Source organism: Ambystoma mexicanum, chromosome 11 (genome assembly GCF_040938575.1).
Source record: "Ambystoma mexicanum isolate Mex_15411 chromosome 11, UKY_AmexF1_1, whole genome shotgun sequence".
Lineage (NCBI taxonomy): Eukaryota > Metazoa > Chordata > Amphibia > Caudata > Ambystomatidae > Ambystoma > Ambystoma mexicanum.
The window spans coordinates 225,016,531-225,041,002 of NC_090934.1; the positions used below are offsets into that span (position 1 = coordinate 225,016,531).

Consider the following 24,472-nt stretch of genomic DNA (forward strand, 5'->3'; position numbering starts at 1 on the left):
CGCTGTCCACTAGTGGAGGCTCCTTACACCACTTACCAGTGCTTGCTCCTCTCACTGCCCAACACTGCCAGCTCCTCACACTGTCTATTGGTCCTGGATCCACACGCTGTCCACTAGTGAAGGCTCCTTACACCATCTACCAGTGCTTGCTCCTCACACTGACCCGCCACCACCAGCTCCTCACACTGTCTACGGGTCCTGGATCCACACACTGTCCACTAGTGAAGGCTCCTTACACCATCTACCAGTGCTTGCTCCTCACACTGACCCACCTCCACCAGCTCCGCACACTGTCTACGGGTCCTGGATCCACACGCTGTCCACTAGTGAAGGCTCCTTACACCATCTACCAGTGCTTGCTCCTCACACTGACCCACCTCCACCAGCTCCGCACACTGTCTACGGGTTCAGGATCCACATGCTGTCCACTACTGGAGGCTCCTTACACCACCTACCAGTGCCTGCTTCTCCCACTGTCCCGCCACCACCAGCTCCTCACACTGTCTACGGGTTCAGGATCCACATGCTGTCCACTACTGGAGGCTCCTTACACCACCTAGCAGTGCTTGCTCCTCACACTGACCCGCCACCACCAGCTCCTCAGACTGTCTACGGGTCCTGGATCCACACACTGTCCACTAGCAGAGGCTCCTTACACCACCTACCAGTGCTTGCTCCTCACACTGTCCCGCCACCACCAGCTCCTCACGCTGTCTACGGGCTCAGGATTTACACACTGTCCACTAGTGAAGGCTCTTTGCACCCATTACCAGTGCTTGCTCCTCCCACTGCTTAACACTGCCAGCTCCTCACACTGTCTAGTACTGCTAGGGGCTCCCGCTGTCTGGGGCTGAAGCACATTACTATGCCTGTATGTGACACACTTATCTCTGCGGAAAGTGCTCAACCCCTTGATATATCTTATAATTAAGGATCCCACTTTTTATGGTATTTAGTTTTCTGCCATTTCCGTATGTATTTATCCATATTTATTTCTGTGCCTTTTTTTCTGGACTTATGTCATTTATTTTTTGTCATATAAAAATATAACTTGCAACAGTATTTTTCTGCATTCATTCTGATAAAAACATGCATTTAGTAAAGCACACATGCAGCCATATAGGAAAGAAATGCTAGCTCCATTTTTCTAAAACAAAAAACGGTTGCTCCAGTGACTGCTGCTTCCTTAAGTTGTATGCTGTCAGCAATTTGAAGAACTTTCATGCTAATTCTACACAACTTTTACACTCTCCATGCTGCCAATCTGCCATGCGATTGGCTGCGATGCATGAGTGATGTCAGAGAGTACCAGACGGAAAGACCTGTTTTTGCGTTTTTTTCAATTTTTATAAATACAGACAGAAAGCAGATTGATTTCGATCTGTATTTATGTATAAAAATCAGTCAAAACTGAAAATTGGAAGCCTTACTTATAATGCCAAAGATCATTGTAGGCTACTGCCATGAATGAGAAAGTCATCCAGTCCTGTTTCTTTCTTGGACATATGAGTAGTTTTCTTAAATTTAACCTGGGAAAAAAAATACAAGTCCCATATTTCCAAGGGGGAAAATACATGACTGTATGGCCTTCTCATGCATGGAAAGAGGAAACTTGGGAGCTCTGCAACCACTGGCACCAGAAAGACCTCGACCTGAGAATTCAATACTTTAAACACTTTATTCCATAATGTCCTGCATGGAATGCCCCCTTCTTTTTCTCATCCCATCTCCACACTACCCCTTTCTTCATCTGCCTTTTCCCTTTTTTCAGCAAAATGACCCCTCATGCTGTTGCTCACAGGACCTCACTAGCCTCCAGAGTTTTTTGGGGGGGAAGACAGGATGCTAATGGCAGTGCCTTGAACACACTGCGTGGCCAACACTTCAAGCAGTGCTAGGCAATTCAGTTTTTAGAACATATATCTGTTAGCAGTACCCTTTCTAATACAATAATGTTTGATTGTTTAGTGCTTTAAAGGGACATGTACAACTGAACGTCCACAAAACGCTTCAGTAGCTTCTTTTACCTACCAAGCTTGTGCCTTCTTGTAAGACAATTGAAGTGAGCCACAAAATGAACTCCTTTTTAAAGCTAAGTTTATATCCAGGATGGCTGCCCGTTTGAGACAAAAAAATGTGGTTGCTTTTATGTGGATGTTCAAATTTAGTTAAGATCATGTCAACCAACAAGCTGAAACTTGTGCCAAATAATTACTATATGAATGTGACCTTATTACATCATTTCTTTTATTGCGTGTCTTTATGCGGTGAAAGTATAGTGATGTAAAACAAATGGTATTTGTCAGGTTTACATTACTTTGCATTCCGGGATTTGTAAACTTCCATTCTGGGTTTGGAAAATAAAGCTACAATGATACTCGTTTGGCTTAACATGTTTCTACGAGGATTTCTAGCTGTCAGGCTGCTTTACTAAGGGATTTGTGTACGTGGTATGTGGTCAAGTACCTAAATTGCAGAGTGTGTTAAAATCCCGGCTGTGCTGTTTAACAAAAGTGTGTGATATTGGACAAATAATTTAATTTCAGTGTTCCTTCTTTACAAACATTGGTAGTGCCTAGATGTGATTAAATTGACAGAATTCTAAAACACCTCCTTTACATCAGATGTAATATTTTTTAAATTGTGTCCCTTTGTGCTGCTCCTCTGCTGGTGGGGCCGAGGCTGTGACCTAGAATCGTATTATTGTAGCATGGGCCTTGTCTCATTTCATGTCACATGATTTGACATGAGGATATATATTCTCACTAGCCAATCCGTATACCGGAAATTCTCGTATAAAGAACTGACTGCAACAGAACCAACTTTCATTTCCTCCAATTCTGCTGCCAGTCCCAGGAGTTGCTTGGACCAGGTGGGTGCACTAGTTCCACGGAGAATGAGTGAAACTCTGGGCTATTTATTTATTTGCATTTTTAAAGCGCTAACACAGCCCGCGGGCATCGAGGTGCTATTACAGGAATTGTTTGTTTTTTAGTTGCGTAATTTTTTGTTGTTGTCTTAGTTGCGTATTTATAACGCACTTAAATACACCGAGGTTTCTAAGCGCGGACCTGTGTTGTTTTGTGTCGTCTTGCTTCCAAGGCGAACACGTTGCCGCTGAGCTATCCTCCCGGGCTATGCCCTGTCATGCTCTGTTATTAGGTCTTGAATCTCACAACCTCTGCCATTTTCGGTATCAGGTAATGTTATCCCCATAAATAATGTCGGCATACATATAGTCGCCGGGAAATGGCATAGGCGACATTATTTATGGGGATAATTTATGGGGTAAATGGTAGCGGGGGTTGCTGGGGTTGCTGGGGTGTCCCTCCCTCCCTTTAAAAAAATATGGGGATTGCAGGGGTGTCCCCTACAAGGGTCCATGTGGTAATATTGCTGCAGAAAACGGCACCATTCTTGTATGGCGACATTTTTGCGGGGATATTAACACATGGAATCTCCTTTTCATGGTCTCTTGGGGCTTCAGGATCTGCAAGAGCACGTGGTGGGGTAGGGGACTAGCGTAGAACCAGGGGGGACAGGGCAAGGTTGCTTTGTTGCAATGTTGATATCTGAAGATCTGAAAAGGTAGGGCTTTGTGAGGTGTGTGTGCTTAAGATGCTATTCCTTCTCTTTGAAACCGAGGTTCGTAATGCTGCCTGCAGTGTTTGGCAGAGTGGTGTTTAAGAAGTGTGAATGGTTGTGTTGGTGTATCAGTGATGTGTTTGTGATGTGTTTTGGGAAATGTAGTGCACGTGTCACGTGTCTTGGAATGGTGTAGGTTCTATTGTGAAAACCTATATTGTTTCAGTGCTGGGAACTGTGTGTCCACATTTCTGCAGCGACCTATTGAGACGGGCAGTGATAGGATCTTTGTGATTTTTCTCCCCTGCATTTTTCACAGCTGTGCTAAGTGCGGCTCATTGCCCTTTAATCAACGTGATATGACAATTCCCTCACCTAGAGTGGCTAAAGTGGGGTCATAGTGTTTACCCATACAACAAGCACATCTGTTTTCTACTGAAGTGAACGTAGTCATTCATAGGACAAGTAATTAAAGATGCATGTGCAGTCAACAAAAAACATGCAGAGAATGGCAAATGCTGCTTCTCTATAACGGTCAACGCCAAAGACGTGAAGTAGCTTTTCACGAAGAGCAAAAGAACACATGCTTAATAAGGCATCTCTATGTGGTAGGTCTAGACAGTCCCAGCCAGCCACTGTTCAATGACCTTAAAATTGTCATGTCATGTTAATATGGCCTTATAGACCGATGGACGGGTCATTATCGCTTGGAATAATGACCCTTCCCCACCGTATAGCCCGAAGCATTGGCTAGTGTTGTGGTATGAAAGTTGATTGTGGAGATGCACTGTTCTATTGGATGTCGGTTAAAAATTGTGTTCAGTTGCCATGTGTGGGTGGATTAGCTGGCATGTGTGTTGTGTGTTGGATGGTAGAACTTGAGCATGTTAGTCAGGGGAGCAGTCAGAGACCGAGATGGGCGGGTTGTTGTGTGGCACAAAAAATCTTGTGGACAAAAATAGCAGATCATAACATGGCATAGCAAGGCATGAAAAAGACATGACAGGCATAAAAAAGCCTTAGGAGTCATGGCAACGCATGAAAGAATCCTAGCCAGGAAAAGTAACCTGGCCGTCTTCCCGCGTTCCTACCAGGGCCTCTAAAGACAGTTCTCGTCGACCTTTCCTTCTTTGCTACTGTCAAGCCCTGTGTCTCTGTCTCTGTCTTTCTCAGATGAATGCATTGCATCCATGAGCAAGAAGGATCTGCTTATTGGCAGATGAAGGGCCGTCTGGAGACGCAACTCGTTTCCGTAAGCCGAGTGCTAAGGGCAATATGAGGCAAGAGCCTTTGGTCAGGGAAAGGGCAGCCTGGGATACGTGCACCGCCGTCCCTCATCTCCCCTTCCTTAGCATGCTGTTTGGCAGGTTGAGAGCTGTCTCAAACCTCATCCTACCTTGCCCTGGTACTGCAAACTCCTCCCACGCAGTGCACACAGCCGGAGGCCAAAATGAACACCCCCCCTCCCCCATATGTTTGACAGCGTTCGCCAGGTATGACTGCTCCATCTGACCCAATATGTTTTATTTGTTTATTTATTTTATTTTGGGTCATTTATTGAGCGGGATACCTGCTCCAGGAAGCAATAGAGTGCTGTACATTAGTAGGGGCTGCTGGCTTACCTTGGACCGTCACAGGGGGAACAGTCCTTGCAACATAACATGTATTACTGGCACAGGGCCGAAGGGAATAGATAGTCTTGATGGTTAAGGGAGACCCTGTAACTGGGATGCAGAATGGGGAGTGGAACCGGACGGGAGGGTTGTAAAGGCTGTCAAATCTTCAGGAGGGATAATGGCCTTGGTGGGTCCAGGAAGAGGTGGTGTATTTTACCAGGTGCGAGAATGGTGCTCCTTGAACATAGTTCTTCCTCCCACCCCACGCACACTCGCACATTTGGGGGTGCTCCTCGGGCGGCTCTTACCTTCAGAGTGGTCGTCCGTCTCCTTGATGTCTGTGTGACTGTGGGATTCTGGAAGGAGAGAGACAGAGTGAGACACACACACACAGAAAGTGGACATTTAAAAGCTACACTGCCCCGATGTACCAAACCCTTCACCACAGTGCCTCCTAGTGGGCGAGGCTGTGACTGCAGAGGCTGGGAGTTTACCCCATCTAGCACTACTGCCCAAGTCCCTGACCTGCTTACTAGTGGGAGAGGCTAAGAGGTCCCCGGAGCCAGTCCTCATGTGCCATCCTAGCAACCTCCCCCTACATTCCCCTCCGCCTCCCCTGCCCCGGTATCACTTTAATAGCTAATGAAATACTAACAAAAGGTGTTTTTGTTGTTGTTGTAAAAGCAGGCTGACACCTCTCAAGGGCTTTGACATAATGGGATGCTGAAGTCATAGCAGGGCTTCACAAGCCCCAGGTCTGTTTCTATCAAGTCTTATCTTTTATTACTGGGCTGGGCAGACACAAGTGTGACATGGAGAGTGCTGATGGCCCCCTTCTCTGTGAAGTCACAGCTCACTGGCAAGGGGCCATTCGCCCCCCAAAGCCCCTCATGCTGTGTACACTCCACAGTTAATACCTCCACAACATAAACCTGTTTTTCTAACGTACCAATACTGACTAGTCTGTGATGTGTCTAATGTGTTGATATGTAAACTGTGTGTTAACAATGTATTGCCTTCTTGCACACTTTAGTCACAAGATGCTCGTGTGAAACAGTGACTTCTGTGTTGTGAAGGCATTAGAGCAGTATAAAGAGATGTCTGGTTCTCTCTTGGAAGTGAGATATTGTGTGGCACCGTAGGCGAGGGAAAGGATACTCAAAAGGACTACCTGCAGCGGGCCTAGGCGAGGGCAGCGTGGCACTGGGACTTCTCTTTCCCCATTTACCAAAGCGGATCCTACTGGGAACTACTGGAAGAGCCGCCGGCTCTCAGCTGTGGCGAGAGCGCCCACTCCCTGTGTTCAGTCACGCCGAGGCGCCCTTGAGGGAGTCTCGCCTTACCTTTGCACATCTCAGTGTCGCTGTCGATAAAGCACCCCTCCCTGGCGGTCTCCGTCTCACTGCCCGGGACACAGGTGCTGTTCTCTGAAAGGGAACGAGAGGTTATGAAACTTTAATGATGTCTAGGGTTTGCCTGGCACAGATACAGCCATCTACTTTGAGGAACAGAAAAGTAAAAAGGAGTATGGCTACCTTATCTGTTGCACATTTCTAGAACCAGGACTACTCAAAAATGCCCATTGGCACTACCCGTGCTAAAAGGGGGCATATAGACTGGATAAATGAAAGGGGGCTTCAGCCATGGGGTGAAAAGTTAACACAACTCTATTGCAAATACAGCTAAGGGAAAGGGGGGAACCCTCCAGATGAGAGAAGGGAACTCAGGGGCACACGAAGGAATGATCACCTAATTGGGATCTCTGGAAAGAGAAATTCCCGGGCAGAGCGAATGCTATTGGATGGTGACGGAAGATGGGTTGGGGCATAATGGAAGAAGGGATATGGGCCATGTACAACCTTAAATGGACTCTCCTTTTAAGAAGGGCCAATGAAGTACTCTCAAATGTGTGGCAGGGGGGCCTCTAATGTGGACCACGGAAATAAGTCAGGTAGTTTCCTCTTCAGTCTCTGCAGAAGACACAACGGAAGTTCCAAGTAAAGGGAATTTGTTCAAGTGGCAGTAGTCTACACTGACATTTACACAGATGACAGGAGGGACCAGCGATGGGTCTAAAACAAGGTGGAAGAAGCCCAGCTTGTTTGCAGACATCACCAATATTAGGGAGGAGGTGGGGGTTCCTATACCGATGGACCAGAAGGCTAGAAGAGCCGCTCGTTGCTCCAAATGATCTACAGCTGGGAGCACTCCAACCATTAATATTGAACAGACAATGTTAAAAGCATGCAATTTTGTCAGGAGGATCCACACCCAGACAGCGTAAGATCTGAGTCCCATCAGCAAAGTTGTAAAATATGAGCCCACGGATTCAGATCAACGTGACAAGATGTTGAATTTAAATGTTAAATAACAGGTGAAAGACAGGAACCCTGAGGGACTCCACAAGAATCTGATAGTCGTATTCCATCTGGAAACCACCCCTTCAGTGCTGCCCTCCAGTGCTGGAAATGAACACAATTTACTGGGGTATGGACCCTCTCCCACCCCCCCCCCCCCCCCGCCCCGTTCTCATTCACACACGCGTGCAGGCGGATTGTCACCTGAATATAGGATGCTGGCTGCTTTACATAAAAACAAAGTGCATCTTTGGAACATAAGAATGGCCACCAATTTATCAAAAATGTCTGTGCTAGTAATTCAAACATGCATTCCCCCTGGGCATGCAATGCACACTTAGTATGGTGCTCATTTCCTCTGTCAGAATAGTCACCTCTGTCATAATAGTCACCCTGACAGTAAAATGTGTGCAAAGCCTGAGACATATATACAGCTCTGGACAGCTTCATTGTTTAAGTATGGAATGTTGAATAAAGGACGACTATCAGATGTAGCTTGCGCTGCTCAATCTCACGCATGAAGAGACAGCCTTTGGGAGACTCATTGCAGAGAGATTCCTTAAGTTGGGGAGCTTTGGGCATTCTTGTGGGAGCACAGCTCTGTCTTGTTCCAGCCCAATTCCTCCCCTGCTACCTGCAGAGTTCATGTTCACAGGGGTCTACAACCTCTGGCTCTCCAGATGTTTTGGACTACAACTCCCATCAACCCTAGGCTAGTGTGGACTACAACTCCCATCAACCCTAGGCAAGATAGTCAAACCGAGACATCCGGTTGCTCTACTTCTGTGTCACTCATTTTAGGTGTCCCAGGGGCTGGCTAACCATTACTACAGCGGTGATCAGAGAACAAAATGGACGCTGTGCTGGTGTCTCGCTTAGACATCGCAAGACTGCCAACTCTGATGGTCTCTGAGATGATGATAGGAGACCCCAGTGTGGAAGCCGATGACACAAAAACATGCCTTCTTCTTTCTTTACCCAGACATGCCCCAAAGACATGTGCAGTGGGGAATCACAACTGTCCATCACGGGTAGTAGTATTATAGGTAGCAGGACAACCCACCAATCCATGAGTGCCGGTAGCTGTGCACAGTCCCTCATGTAATACATGTAGTGTTCTCGTGCCTGGTGGTTAGCAAGTGGGCAATAACCTACCTTCATTATATTGATAAAAGTTGCATCTGGTGCCAGCGTTAAACATGATCACAACCAAAGTGAAAGAACCCAAGAGACTGTCACTGCAAGCTATGCAGTGAAGCAAGGGTGTAAAGGCGTGCCACAGTCAATTAAAGTGTCACAGAATGCACATGCTTCACCCGGCACCGCACTGTGATAGAACACAAACACTCCATCTCACGGTCCACTGTCACAGGATAGACACCTCGCCCACAGCCTGGTATCTGGGACTCACTGTAAAGCCTGGTGTCTCTGTACAGGTGCACACGTCATCCAGCCAACCACAAAGCCTAGTGTTAGCATGTGACAGGACAACCCGCTAGCTTTCAGCAGCAGGCTTATGCGTAGCGAGGAACATGCATCGAATACACAGCCACGTCTGGCATCAACTCTACTTTGCTGGGAACTGTGGGACTTCCTGTGCCAAAACGTCATATCGCCCATAACGCCCCCATCCTGGCCCGCCTCACACAACGAGGCTAACTGCAAAACACAACACCCCCCCTTCTTAAACTGAAACACAAAATACTTTTACCCATTTCTTCAATAAGTCTTACAGGTTTAAACCTGGTCCGAACTGGCTGCCCTTGCCTTGGCAGGCCTGGGCCTCGTTCTGGTGGGCTGGGCTCTGGTTTTCCCCACTTACCATCGGACGCCGCTCCATGCCCCAAGCATGGGTCTTCCAGGTTCTCCGCAGACCAGGGAGATATCACCTTCTTCATCCTTCCCCATACATTCTTTGAAGTGGGAGATGTTGCACGTGACCATGATGCCCATCGTCTGTGTGACTGTTAGGGCCTCGGAGCGAACCTGGAGTACTCCTTCCTGCGTTGAGGCTGTCGCGCCACCTCTTTGTCTCCTATAACAAGAGTTCTGTCCTTTGCACCCATCCTGGAATCGGCCACCTTCTTCATTTTCCTCTTCTTCGGTGGATCTTTGTACCTCAGGCTCTGGTCCGAGGGCCTTAGCCTTTCTTGTTCAGATCCTTGCGGGTTGCTGGTCATCACCCATCTGCCAAACTAAGATCCGCTGAGCATTTGCCTGTGGTGCTGTGAAATGTGTGTCGATAGTCTCTCAGCAGCTGACAAATGGTATGCTCAAAAGTCTTCCCTGATACATGGCAAACTGCAGCCCCCTCTTAAGGTTCCCCTTGAAGCGCTCAACCATGCCATTGGCCTGGGGCCAGAGGGGCGTGATCTTCTAATGCTTAAACCCCATGTACTGAGCGAAGTTCACAAAATCCAAGCTGGTAAAAGGTGGGTCATTGTCCTACTTGATGATTTTGGTGATGCCACAGGCCATGAGTATGCGGTCCAATGCCGGTATGATCGCTGTGGTGGCTGTGGAGGGGATGAGCTGGACATGTGGGAATCTCAAGTTACCACACAGCAGATGGTGCAATTCTTCAGCGTGTCCTCAACTATTCTGTCCAGACCTGGGAACCATATCTTCTGTCAGAGTAGGTTTTTGGTTGAGACCAACCCCGGTGACTCTTGTGTCCTAGGTCTATGACTTGCTGGTGCAAGGATCTGGGCAGAATGATCGTGCAGCACTTAATCACAATCGCATCTTCCGTGACTGTGAGCTCATCCTGTCAATGCCCTGAAATCGCCCTGGGAGGTGGCGTCAAGGTGTCGGGCCATGTCTCGGGCATCCTTCATCTTGCCTTGGGTGAGGCAATGTGCAATGATGGCAAATGCCTTGTCGGCCGTCAATTCTTGCTGAAGATTTTGCCAGGCCACTGGGAATGGCTTCATCTGGTGGATCACATAATGAAGATACGCATCCGCAATAGAATGTTCAGGCCAGGCGGGTCCCGTAGGGTGGCAGGATAGGTAGTCTGTGGGGTTTTTGTCTTTCCCTGGTCGGTGACAGATTGTGAACTTGTACTCTTGAAGGCGAAGCCCCATTTCGCTATGCGAGGCAGTATTCTGGAATTGGGGTTTCCATAGATAGTGAGGAGCACCTGGTGGTCAGTGACAATCGTGAACACCTTCCCGAACAGGAAAAGAAGAAAATAGTCACAGGCCCAGACCACAGCCAAGTTCTCCTTTTCTGCTTGTGAGTACTTCTGTTCCGTAGGCAACAGACTGTGACTGGCTTATAACGCAACCCTTTTGATGTATGGCGTCCGTTCATCAAATTGTACCAAGATGGCACCAAGGCCCACCGGACTGGCATCCACCGTTATTTCCGTTTCCTTGGACGAGCTGAAGTATGCCATGTTGGTTGCAGAAGCAATTTTCACCCGTATTGTCCCAAAGCTTTCTTCACATTCGAGCATCCAGGGGAACTCCTGTCTGTCTCTGGTGAGTTCTCGGAGTGGAACACTCATCGTCGTATAGTTCCCTAGGTATTGCAAGCAGTAGCTGGCGAGCCCGAGAAATGACCACAAGTCGGATATGTTTGTTGGATGAGGAGCGTCTTTCATAGCGGCAACCTTGTTCAGATCCAGGCACATGCCTTGCTCCGAGAATATGTGGGCGGAGAATTTTAGTGTTTTTTTCTGAACTCCCATTAGTTCTTGTTGAATGCCACTCGGGTGTCCTCCAGGGCTAGAAAGACCCGATTTAGCGTGTTGTCATGCTCTAGCGCTGACTTGCCAAATACAAACATTTCATCACTATAATTGAGGCAGTTGGAGATGTGTTTAATGACCTGGTCTATTTCCTCCTGGAATATCTCTGCTGCCGAAGATATTCCGAAGTTCAATCGTTGTTTATAGTGTTGTAATTTAGCGGGACCCTAGCTTGGAGAAGACTGCCTCCCCGTTGAGAAGATTAACCATATCAGTGATTCTTGTGGCCTGGTGTTGTTTTCGTTGGATGGCTGTGTTGGATCTGCGCATGTCTACGCAGAGACAAATGGACCCATTCTCCAAGTTCTTCAGTACTGGCACAATCAGTGAAACCCAAGGGGTGGGCCCAACTGCTGGCTCGATGACGTTCAAATCCAGTAGTCATCTGATTTCTGCCTTCCCTTGCTTTTGAATATTGATCAGAATGCCCCAATAGTGTTGGGCGACTGGTTTGACGGTTGGGTCACTGTGCAAGTGAACCTTGCAGTTGCTGAGCTTGTCCAGGCCTTTGAAGAGGTTGCGGAACCTCTTTACCACATCGCGTACGGGAGCCATGTATTTGTGGGCCATCATATGATATAGGATATGGTCGAGACCCATGTCAATCGTTGTCTGGAAACTCGGGATGCAGGCACTGTTGGCTTTGGTGGACAGTACATGCAGCTGGATGTGGGAGGTATGTGATGTGTGTGCACAAATGGTCGTGAACATGCCTTTGCTGGGTAATGGTGTGTTGGAGCCATGTGGATAAATGTCCACCGAGAACAGACGTAGCTTTGGTGGATGCGGCAGCAAGTTATAGGCTTCTTCACTGTTAGGGAGTATTCTCTGTAAAGGCTAATTTCCCAAACCTAGTGAGTTCCCCAGCAGCTTTGCTGGATTTTTGGGGTTTATTTTTTCTCCTGCTAAGAGTGAGACTCTTTTTCTCCCACTCTTAGGCATGATTTGAGAATGTCCTTTGAATTTGTAATGTGTTTTATGGGCTATGGGGTCTTTCACTCCATAGGGCTTCATGTGTTTTTGGGATGTGTGTTACACAGCACCCTCAGTGCAGTAACACAGGGGTGTCATAGTGACCCCCAAACATAGACTCCATACTCTGGGACTGACTACTGTCTCCCAGGGCATGTAAAGTCACCATTGACTTTACTAGTCTTAAATTGAGAACAGAACCAGTACAAACCATCATATTGTGGGAGTACTGGTAGGGGTAATTAGATTGCCCCTGGGTCTGTTTTTCAAGGGGGCACTGTGCAGTCCCCCCTCGTCGAGTTTCTGGCTGGTGGCAGTGGTTACCACGTGAAATAATCCACCATAATATTTCCTATGGGATTTTCCCATTCATTTTAAACGCACCACTTTTTTAGTGCAATGTTAAAGATGCCGCCGGGTTATTTATTTAATATTTATTCCCTGGTTGGGTCTTTTTGCCAGGACTCAGTTTTAAAATGGCGTTTGTGTTCGCCTCTCTAACTCCAACAAGTTAGCCCTTTGTTCCACTTTTTGGCGGGCTTCTGCACAGAAGCCTCCAAAAGTGGTGCCACTCTGTCTGGGTCTACAGGATGTGTGGGAGGGGGGAATAGGCACCCTGGACTGAGTTGCCTCGGCAACTCAAGTCGCATTCTTGTGTGATTGGCCCAGTGGTGTTTGAGTGACAGCTAGGACTGATGAATGGGGGTTTTCTGCATAAAAGCCGGGCTTTGGGGACTGGAACTTCAGAAGTCGCAACACAGGACCTAAAGAATCCGAAGAGGGAGAAGCTGAGCCGACCTGCAACGACGACACCACCGGTGGATCCCTGCTGAACGGCCTCACCACTTCCCGACGACAGAGAAGATCTTCATCCTGGAGAGTCTTCTTCCTTTGAACTGGTGGGGTTAACCAGTTCGCCCTCTTTTCGCCTTCCTGGATCGTCTTGTGGATCGAATCGCCCGTGCCAAGCACCCCGGCGGCTGGATAGCCACGCTTCACCACTACCGCAAATAAATGGGTAGTCCCTTTTAACCGAGAAACTCTGCGGCTGGTTTCTTCCATGGCAGTGCAACGACCTCCAGCTTTCCTCCACATCGAGATCTTCTCTTCCCCTGGACGAAGCACCAACTTGCACCCGCTGCCAGGAACAACTGCCCCCGCTGGAGCTTTCTCACAATTTCAGGTACTGTGTCCCGCCTGGTCTCCCTTGCAACAGACTGTTCAAGGTGTCCCGTAAATCCTTGACTCTCTATCCTGGGGTGACCTGGGACCTGCTAACTAACTTTTCTGAACTGATCCAACTCCTTTTGAACTATCTGCAAAGGCTTTTAAAGTGTACTTCAACTGTGTGATCTTGGGCACATTTCGCCTTGCTCTCTCCAAGAGTGGGCCTGGCCTATGAACTTTCTTTCTCTACAGTAGACTCTGCCTTTCTTGACTTGCTGTGGTTCCTTTAAAAGTGTTGTTATTGTGTGCTTTTCTAATTCTGCCTTTTCCCTCCCTTTTTAAATAATTATTGGAGTGCCATCTTGGTTAAGCCCTCACCTCTGTATTTGATAATAAGTGGTGTTCTTTTCCTAAGACTTGTCGAATAATTAATCAGGGAGGTGTATATATTTCTAATGACTGTGTTTGAACTTGCTTGACATATTAGTGCCAGTGTATTTTTACAAGTGTGTTTTTAAAGAAATAATTATATATTTTTATACCAAAGCTCTGGTCAGTGTTTGCTTGTACTACTGTATTTTTGTACCTAATGTGTATACACTATATACTGCCTAACTCTTCTTGAGAGAAGTCTGACTGCTCAGCCACAGCTACCTGGTAAATATGGGTGGTGCAGGCTGCTACCAATTGGGTTTACTGCTAACTCCTGTAGTCTTAAACTTTTTGCAGTGGTCCCTAAGGGAACTGCACAGGTTTCTGCCTAAAATTCACTCATCACGTTCACTGTTGCGCCAGTGTCGATCAGGAACTCTGTAGGTGTGTTGTTCACCTGTAGGACGAGCATAGCGCTGTGCTCCTTTGCAACCTCGAACCTGGTTGCCCAAAGCCCACACATAACCCCTTTCTGTTGGACGTCTGGTGAGGACGAGGAGTGGGATTGCACTTCCACATACCATTCAGCTGTGTCCTGTAGCACACTCTTCTGTCCGGGGCCTGTTACTTGTCACTCTCACCTATTTCCTGTGCTCACGGCTCGATTCGCGCTCTTCAGTGCGGTACTTGGGAAAAATTCTCCCGCTTCTTGGTGACGCCCCTTGTGGCGTGGGAACGGGAGCATTGCGGCACATCGCTCTGAAATGATGCTCACCCCCAAAAGTCGCGCATTTTTGTCCTAATGCTCAGCACGTGCCTTTGTGGGGAAATTCATATCCACACCAGAAGCAAGTCTTGTTGGAAGTCTTGTTAGTGTCGTAAGGCGGGGCCATCAGTTTCTTGATCAACTCTTGGTGCCTGGCTGCTGATGACGCTTTCACTCTGCCCAGGTTGACTACCTGCAGCAAGATGGCAGAGTCTGTCCGTGCCATAGCTAGTATCTCATCCAGGCACCGTTGCTTCTGCAGCAGCTTCTTTTGAAATTCTGGAGATTCGCATCCCACAATCACCTGAGAGCATAAAGCTTCTTCATTAGAGTAGTGATGAAATGCAAAACGTTTATTGCGTATTTTGAGGGACATGACTAAGTTGTCCAGTGTTTTTCCTTTCTCCTTCATGGTAGTATGAAAAATGTGCCTCTCATAGTCCACATTGGTGTTCGGGGTGAAGTATGTTGCCAAAGAGTCTTGAATCTCCCCAAACATAGCTTTCTCTTCATCAACCAGCTCGTATAGAATGCCTCATACTGACGCCCCTACTGCTAGGGTCAATATATATATTTTTCTTCCATCATCCATGAGGCCCATGGTGCAAATGTGTATTCTGAAGTCCTTGGCCGAGCCAATCCCCTGGGGGCCCAATTTACTGGTGTCTGTGAGGTCAAAAGCAACAGGCAGCTGGGAGTGACTTACCCCTGCGCCAACTGAAACTTGTCTGATGGCTGCACAGGCACAGTCACTGACACATGTTCTTCTGACATGTTGCAAAGTGGGTGACCCTGTGTGCCCAGGTAACAGGGGTCTCGTCTTGTGACTGGGTTCCATTTCCTTGGCTCTAAGGCATTGGAGGATCAGAGGCTGTGCATCGTGGCCATAAACTGACTGGATACTGCTGCGCGGCCTGTGGGGTGCGTCTTGTGGGTCTGCTAGCTGAAGTAGGGTGCCTACCTGCTCCTGACATGCTCTCTCTTCCTCATGTTACAGGCAAATGGCCACATGGGGCTCCTGGTGCGCCTGCAGTGTGTCATTAAAAGCCTCTGGTTCGTGAGGCGCATCTCCCGCCATGAGGCTCTGGTCTGTGAATTAGCATGAGCGGTGCGTTTGCTCACCATTCCGGGCCCTGAGTGGGCGGTTCCTCGCGCTCCTGTGCCCTGTCACCGCCGGGGACCGGGCTATTTGACAGCTCCTGCGAACCGCTTCGCTCCTGGAGGTGGCACTGCGCCTTCCCGGAAGCGGCCCTTCTCGTCGCCAATGTTAGCGGGTGACGGGATACCAACCTAGCTTTCAGCCGAAGGCTTATGCTTAGCACGGAACACACATCACATAAAGGCGGCCCACACAGACATGTCTGGCATCTACTCTACTTTACTGGTCACTGCGGGACTTCCTGTCCCAAAATGTCATATCCCCCATAATGCCCGCACCCTAGCCTCACCTCACACAACGAGGTCAATTGCGCAACATGGTTACCAGACATTTGGTGGAAAAAAAAGGTTGATAGGACAAATGGTCGACACCATTTGGTCGAAAGCCAAATGGTCCAATTTTTTTTATTGTATTTTCACATTTTTTTTTTGGGGGGGGGTCCCCCCCAACCTCCTTTTTTTCTAAAAAATCCTTTTTTCCCTAAACGAAAACCTAAAAAATATATATATAAATTAAAAAAAAATTCGACCAAATGGTGTCGCCCATTTGTCCTGTCGACCTTTTTTTTCGACCAAATGGCTGGACACCGCGCAACACGACACCTAGTGTCTTAGGATAACACCCCACCTCCCACAGCCCAGTATTTATATTTAAAGCATAGATGATATTTACACGAGAATCTTCTTATGATAAACGAAAAACTCATTAAGGATCTATTTACTGGACATCTAATATGCTAAGCATAAAAACTAGAGCGTGACTCAAGGGTGTGCTGTCCCACAGCTAGAGCACACACCTCACTACAGCATGGTATCGCAGGCCCACACGCAGACTTTTATAGAAGGGGCTTTTTCTCAACTTTTGAATCTTTCACATGAGTGTCTTCGGTCCACCATTTTCTGTCCAATATGGAAGATCGCCCTACGCCAACGTAGGGCAGGTCCTTTTACACGGCAAGCAAGAGAGGGTGCCAGGCCAGTGTGCTCAGATCCAGATAAATACCAAAGAAATCTCCCTTCCCCACAGTTTTCGATTTTACATAGGATTCGGTAAAGCGCCTTCTTCAGGATGCTTTTCCAGGATCTATGTGATTTCTTAGAAAAAATGTGACGTAATAGAGATTTCACTGAATCCATTTCACCGAAAAACGAAATGAACTTTTTAAAAATAATGCAGGAAGACTCTCTGCAGCTTCCCCTCACCCCTCCCTACCCTAACTTATACCCTTCCCCGCACCCCGCCTATTATGCACTATACATAAACCACTTTTCCTACCATTTTCGGTGAAATAGATTCTGTGAAATGTCAATAGGTAATATGGTATTCAGTGAAATCTACGGTAACGGCTGTTCCACACTTTGAGGTTTCAACCTCCTTTTGGTAGAGCCCCTGGTACGATTGAGGTCCAGGGGGTGGGGAGGTGACAGGGAGGCAAATAGGCCTGAGCATCGCGGGGCAGCCTCACAGGGGGGGGGGGGGCTGCTGCAGCAACATCATGGCACTTGCACAACATCGGAGTGCCCTTCCCTGCCAGGCACGGCAGAACCGAGCAAATACAGCACCCTCGAGGTAAGGCCTGCTGGGCTTCATTATTCGTGTCTGGAGTGCCAGCTTCATTTGAAAATGGCCACCACATTTTTTCTCTTGGTCGCCTCATCATGGAGGCATGTCCCTTTGGCCTACCCTGCATGCAGCTGATTGGCCACAGGCAGCTACTTTCTTTCCAATCTGCGGGAGCCGGCATGTGAATCCGGCCCCCTCCGAAGACCCGCACTTTAGGCCACTAACCCCTGCATGGCCACGACTGGCAATGGAAGCCATGCCTTGACCCACATTCTCTACCACCTTTTTGTCTATTGTGCATCCCGTACGCTGACACATCTGCACAACTGCACAACCGACAAGACATATCTGTCCTCCATCACATATCTCCCTGCTCCTGTGATGCCAGGTAAGGTCTCTGCTGCCTTAATTGCAACAAACAGCCCCACACCAGGCTGTATCGTGCTTCTATCGCCCTGCGCTGCTGATGCAGTCCCCTGTCTGACAGGGCGAGGCTTCTCCGGCCCACACAGTGCTGGCTCTTCCTCGGGCCCCCTCCCTAAATGACTTGCTTTCTTTCGCTCGTCCACTTTATTTTACTCCCACATCAAGCCGGCATGTTACTAACCTTAACACGAGCCATGTTGTCCACAACTGTTTCACAGCGACATCATTTTCAACATTGTACTGTAAATATAACTTTCTGGCTACTCGCCTTAACCTCATCGCTTTCTGCCGCAATTGGATTTCACAAGCAACCTACCTACTGTGACTCTACTAGCCTATGCTGCTACTGTATGCCGCTTGCAACCTACCTAATGTGCCTGTATCAGCATTTCTGCTGCTAATGTATGCCACCTGGAACACTTACACAAATGTATGTTCTTGATGCCCACTTGCCCATCGATGTAGCCCCCCGCACCATGAGGATAGGCTTTCCCAGATTGCACGTGTACACAAATGCCCTTTTGCATATCTGACCACCTGATATGTAGCGCACATGCCATGAGGCGTGACTGTGCCAGACTATGTATCTACTTTAGTTTATCTTCTCAGCATACGTGTACACATGCAGTAGCCCCCGTACCATGAGGCGCGGCTTTGCCAGACTACGTACCTATTCTAGTTTATCTTCTCAGCATACTTGTACACATGCAGTAGCTCCCAGTACCATGAGGCACAGCTGTGCCAGATTGTGTACCTACTTTAGTTTATCTTCTTAGCCTACTTGTACACCTGCAGTAGCTCCCTGTACCATGAGGCCTGGTTTGCCAGACTGTGTACATACTTTAGTTTATCTTCTCAGCATACTTGTACACCTCCAGTAGCTCCCCGTACCATGATGCGCGGCTTTGCCAGACTATGTATGTACTTTAGTTTATCTTCTCAGCATACTTGTACACCTGCAGTAGCTCCCCATACCATGAGGCGCGGCTTTGCCAGACTATGTACCTACTCTAGTTTACCTTCTCAGTATACATGTACACCTGCCGTAGCTCCCCGTACCATGAGGCGTGGCTTTGCCAGACTATGTACCTACTTTAGTTTATCTTCTCAGAATACTTGTACACCTTCAATAGCTTCCCGTACCATGAGGCACGGCGTGCTAGACTATGCACCTACTTTAGTTTATCTTCTGAGCATACTTTTACACCTGCAGTAGCTCCCCGTACCATGAGGCGTGGCTTTGCCAGACTATGTATGTACTTTAGTTTATCTTCTCAGAATACTTGTACACCTTCAATAGCTTCCCGTACCATGAGGCACGGCGTGCTAGACTATGCACCTACTTTAGTTTATCTTCTGAGCATACTTTTACACCTGCAGTAGCTCCCCGTACCATGATGCGCGGCTTTGCCAGACTATGTATGTACTTTAGTTTATCTTCTCAGCATACTTGTACACCTGCAGTAGCTCCCCATACCATGAGGCGCGGCTTTGCCAGACTATGTACCTACTCTAGTTTACCTTCTCAGTATACATGTACACCTGCCGTAGCTCCCCGTACCATGAGGCGTGGCTTTGCCAGACTATGTACCTACTTTAGTTTATCTTCTCAGAATACTTGTACACCTTCAATAGCTTCCCGTACCATGAGGCACGGCGTGCTAGACTATGCACCTACTTTAGTTTATCTTCTGAGCATACTTTTACACCTGCAGTAGCTCCCCGTACCATGAGGCGTGGCTGTGCCAGACTATGCACCTACTCTAGTTTATCTTCTCAGCATACTTGTACACCTGAAGTAGCTCCCTGTACCATGATGCGCGGCTTTGCCAGACTATGTATGTACTTTAGTTTATCTTCTCAGCATACTTGTACACCTGCAGTAGCTCCCCATACCATGACGCGTGGCTTTGCCAGACTATGTACCTACTCTAGTTTACCTTCTCAGTATACATGTACACCTGCAGTAGCTCCCCGTACCATGAGGCGTGGCTTTGCCAGACTATGTACCTACTTTAGTTTATCTTCTCAGAATACTTGTACACCTTCAATAGCTTCCCGTAGCATGAGGCACGGCGTGCTAGACTATGCACCTACTTTAGTTTATCTTCTGAGCATACCTTTACACCTGCAGTAGCTCCCCGTACCATGAGGCGTGGCTGTGCCAGACTATGCACCTACTCTAGTTTATCTTCTCAGCATACTTGTATACCTGAAGTAGCTCCCTGTACCATGAGGCACGGCTTTGCCAGAGTTTGTACGTACTCTAGTTTATCTTCTCAGCATGCTTGTAAACCTGCAATAGCTTCCCGTACCATGAGGCACGGTGTGCTAGACTATGCACCTACTTTAATTTATCTTCTCAGCATACTTTTACACCTGCAGTAGCTCCCCGTACCATGAGGCGGGGCTGTGCCAGACTATGTACCTGCTCTAGTTTATCTTCTCAGCATACTTGTACACCTGCAGTAGCTCCCCGTACCATGAGGCACAGCTTTGCCAGACTATGTACGTACTTTAGTTTATCTTCTCAGCATACTTGTACACCTGCAGTAGCTCCCCGTACCATAAGGCGCGGCTAAGCCACACTATGTACCTACTCTAGTTTACCTTCTCAGTATACATGTACACCTGCAGTAGCTCCCCGTACCATGAGGCGTGGCTTTGCCAGACTATGCACCTATTTTAGTTTATCTTTTCAGCATACTTGTACACCTGCCGTAGCTCCCCGTACCATGAGGCGTGGCTTTGCCAGACTATGCACCTACTTTAGTTTATCTTCTCAGAATACTTGTACACCTGCAATAGCTCCCCGAACCATGAGGCACGGCGTGCTAGACTATGCACCTACTTTAGTTTATCTTCTCAGCATACTTGTACACCTGAAGTAGCTCCCTGTACCATGAGGCACGGCTTTGCCAGAGTTTGTACGTACTTTAGTTTATCTTCTCAGCATACTTGTAAACCTTCAGTAGCTCCTCATTCCATGAGATACGGCTTTGCCAGACTATGTACCTACTCTAGTTTACCTTCTCAGCATACTTGTACAGGTGCAGTAGCTCCCTGTACTATGAGGTGAGGCTTTGCCAGACTATGCACCTACTCTAGTTTATCTTCTCAGCATACTTGTACAGCTGCAGTAGCTCCCTGTACTATGAGGTGAGGATTTGCCAGACTATGTACCTACTCTATTTTATCTTCTCAGCATACTTGTACACCTGCAGCAGCTCCCCATACCATGAGGCGCGGCTGTGCTAGACTATGCACCTACTTTAGTTTATCTTCTCAGCAAACTTGTACACCTGCAGTAGCTCCCCGTACCATGAGATGTGGCTTTGTCATACTATATACCTACTTTAGTTTATCTTCTCAGCATACTTGTACACCTGCAGTATCTCCCTGTACCACGAGGTGCGGCTTTGCCTGACTATGTGCCTACTTTAGTTTATCTTCTCAGCATACTTGTACACCTGCAGTAGCTCCCTGTATCAGAGGTGCGGCTTGCCAGACTATGCACCTACTCTAGATTATCTTCTCAGCATACCTGTACAGCTGCAGTAGCTACACGTACAACGAGGCGTGGCTTTGCCAGACTATGCATCTACTCTAGTTTATCTTCTCAGCATACTTGAGCACCTGCAGTAGCTCCCCGTACTATGAAGCGCGGCTGTGCCAGACTATGCACCTACTTTAGTTTATCTTCTCAGCATACTTGTACACCTGCAGTAGCTCCCCGTACCATGAGGCGTGGCTTTGCCAGACTATGCACCTACTTTAGTTTATCTTCTCAGCATACTTGTACACCTGCAGTAGCTCCCCGTACCATGAGGCGTGGCTTTGCCAGACTATGCACCTACTTTAGTTTATCTTCTCAGAATACTTGTACACCTGCAATAGCTCCCCGTACCATGAGGCACGGCGTGCTAGACTATGCACCTACTTTAGTTTATCTTCTCAGCATACTTGTACACCTGAAGTAGCTCCCTGTACCATGAGGCACGGCTTTGCCAGAGTTTGTACGTACTTTAGTTTATCTTCTCAGTATACTTGTAAACCTTCAGTAGCTCCTCATTCCATGAGATACGGCTTTGCCAGACTATGTACCTACTCTAGTTTACCTTCTCAGCATACTTGTACAGCTGCAGTAGCTCCCTGTACTATGAGGTGAGGCTTTGCCAGACTATGCACCTACTCTAGTTTATCTTCTCAGCATACTTGTACAGCTGCAGTAGCTCCCTGTACTATGAGGTGAGGCTTTGCCAGACTATGCACCTACTCTAGTTTATCTTCTCAGCATACTTGTACACCTGCAGCAGCTCCCCATACCATGAGGCGCGGCTGTGCTAGACTATGCACCTACTTTAGTTTATCTTCTCAGCAAACTTGTACACCTGCAGTAGCTCCCCGTACCATGAGATGTGGCTTTGCCTGACTATGTACCTACTTTAGTTTATCTTCTCACCATACTTGTACACCTGCAGTAGCTCCCTGTATCAGAGGTGCGGCTTGCCAGACTATGCACCTACTCTAGATTATCTTCTCAGCATACATGTACAGCTGCAGTAGCTACACGTACAACGAGGCGCGGCTTTGCCAGACTATGCATCTACTCTAGTTTATCTTCTCAGCGTACTTGAGCACCTGCAGTAGCTCCCCGTACTATGAAGCGCGGCTGTGCCAGACTATGCACCTACTTTAGTTTATCTTCTCAGCATACGTGTACACCTGCAGTAGCCCCCGTACCGTGAGGCGTGGCTTTGCCAGACTATGCACCTACTTTAGTTTATCTTCTCAGCATACGTGTACACCTGCAGTAGCTCCCCGTACCATGAGGCCCAGCTGAGCGTGGAGAGCGGTCGCCGGTCGCCTGAGGGGATCAGCAGGCCTGGAAAGCCCTGCCTGGGCCTCCGTGAGTTGTGTGCTTTTGTGTGCTTTTAAAATTAGGAAAAGGAAAGAAAGTTACATTGTTTTCCTCGCGCTCTTAGCGCGTGTTTGGCCTGCTCCTGCTCCCCCCTCCCACTTCCTGGTCTTCCCCTCCCTCCCCGCCTCCCTGCCCGCCCACCCCCCCCTCTGATTGGCTGTGTCCTGCCTCCCCTCTGGCCTACTCGACGGCCGTTCCCCACGCTCGCTTCTTTCTCCAGCTGAGCGTGGAGAGCGGTCGCCGGTCGCCTGAGGGGATCAGCAGGCCTGGAAAGCCCTGCCTGGGCCTCCGTGAGTTGTGTGCTTTTGTGTGCTTTTAAAATTAGGAAAAGGAAAGAAAGTTACATTGTTTTCCTCGCGCTCCTAGCGCGTGTTTGGCCTGCTCCTGCTCCCCCCTCCCACTTCCTGGTCTTCCCCTCCCTCCCCGCCTCCCTGCCCGCCCACACCCCCCTCTGATTGGCTGTGTCCTGCCTCCCCTCTGGCCTACTCGACGGCCGTTCCCCACGCTCGCTTCTTTCTCCAGCTGAGCGTGGAGAGCGGTCGCCGGTCGCCTGAGGGGATCAGCAGGCCTGGAAAGCCCTGCCTGGGCCTCCGTGAGTTGTGTGCTTTTGTGTACTTTTAAAATTAGGAAAAGGAAAGAAAGTTACATTGTTTTCCTCGCGCTCCTAGCGCGTGTTTGGCCTGCTCCTGCTCCCCCCTCCCACTTCCTGGTCTTCCCCTCCCTCCCCGCCTCCCTGCCTCCCTGCCCGCCCACCCCCCCCTCTGATTGGCTGTGTCCTGCCTCCCCTCTGGCCTACTCGACGGCCGTTCCCCACGCTCGCTTCTTTCTCCAGCTGAGCGTGGAGAGCGGTCACCGGTCGCCTGAGGGGATCAGCAGGCCTGGAAAGCCCTGCCTGGGCCTCCGTGAGTTGTGTGCTTTTGTGTGCTTTTAAAATTAGGAAAAGGAAAGAAAGTTACATTGTTTTCCTCGCGCTCCTAGCGCGTGTTTGGCCTGCTCCTGCTCCCCCCTCCCACTTCCTGGTCTTCCCCTCCCTCCCCGCCTCCCTGCCCGCCCACCCCCCCCTCTGATTGGCTGTGTCCTGCCTCCCCTCTGGCCTACTCGACGGCCGTTCCCCACGCTCGCTTCTTTCTCCAGCTGAGCGTGGAGAGCGGTCGCCGGTCGCCTGAGGGGATCAGCAGGCCTGGAAAGCCCTGCCTGGGCCTCCGTGAGTTGTGTGCTTTTGTGTGCTTTTAAAATTAGGAAAAGGAAAGAAAGTTACATTGTTTTCCTCGCGCTCCTAGCGCGTGTTTGGCCTGCTCCTGCTCCCCCCTCCCACTTCCTGGTCTTCCCCTCCCTCCCCGCCTCCCTGCCCGCCCACCCCCCCCTCTGATTGGCTGTGTCCTGCCTCCCCTCTGGCCTACTCGACGGCCGTTCCCCACGCTCGCTTCTTTCTCCAGCTGAGCGTGGAGAGCGGTCGCCGGTCGCCTGAGGGGATCAGCAGGCCTGGAAAGCCCTGCCTGGGCCTCCGTGAGTTGTGTGCTTTTGTGTGCTTTTAAAATTAGGAAAAGGAAAGAAAGTTACATTGTTTTCCTCGCGCTCCTAGCGCGTGTTTGGCCTGCTCCTGCTCCCCCCTCCCACTTCCTGGTCTTCCCCTCCCTCCCCGCCTCCCTGCCCGCCCACTCCCCCCCCCCCTTCCTCTCCCTCCGCCTATAACCTCCCCCCTCCTGGGCAGCCCTCTGCCCGGCAGCCCCGCGGCTAAGGGCCCCAGGCCAAGGGCGACTCCTACAGTGCGGCTCCCTGTGTGTCTGCAGGTGTCCGCAGGGGACGCCAGGCGC

At 49.0% G+C, this 24,472-nt stretch overlaps 1 protein-coding gene across 4 annotated transcripts in view; it reads right to left on the reverse strand.

Moving 5' to 3' along the window:
- CD164L2 (CD164 molecule like 2) overlaps window positions 1-24,472 on the reverse strand; it is a 353,970-nt gene that overhangs the window by 168,471 nt on the left and 161,027 nt on the right. For all 4 annotated transcript variants that reach the window (XM_069622900.1, XM_069622899.1, XM_069622902.1 and 1 more), the window contains exons 3-4: window positions 6,545-6,628; window positions 5,510-5,557 (exon numbers count right to left, since the gene is read on the reverse strand). In XM_069622900.1, the coding sequence (XP_069479001.1) occupies window positions 5,510-5,557; window positions 6,545-6,628 (132 nt within the window). The remainder of the gene's footprint in view (window positions 1-5,509; window positions 5,558-6,544; window positions 6,629-24,472) is intronic.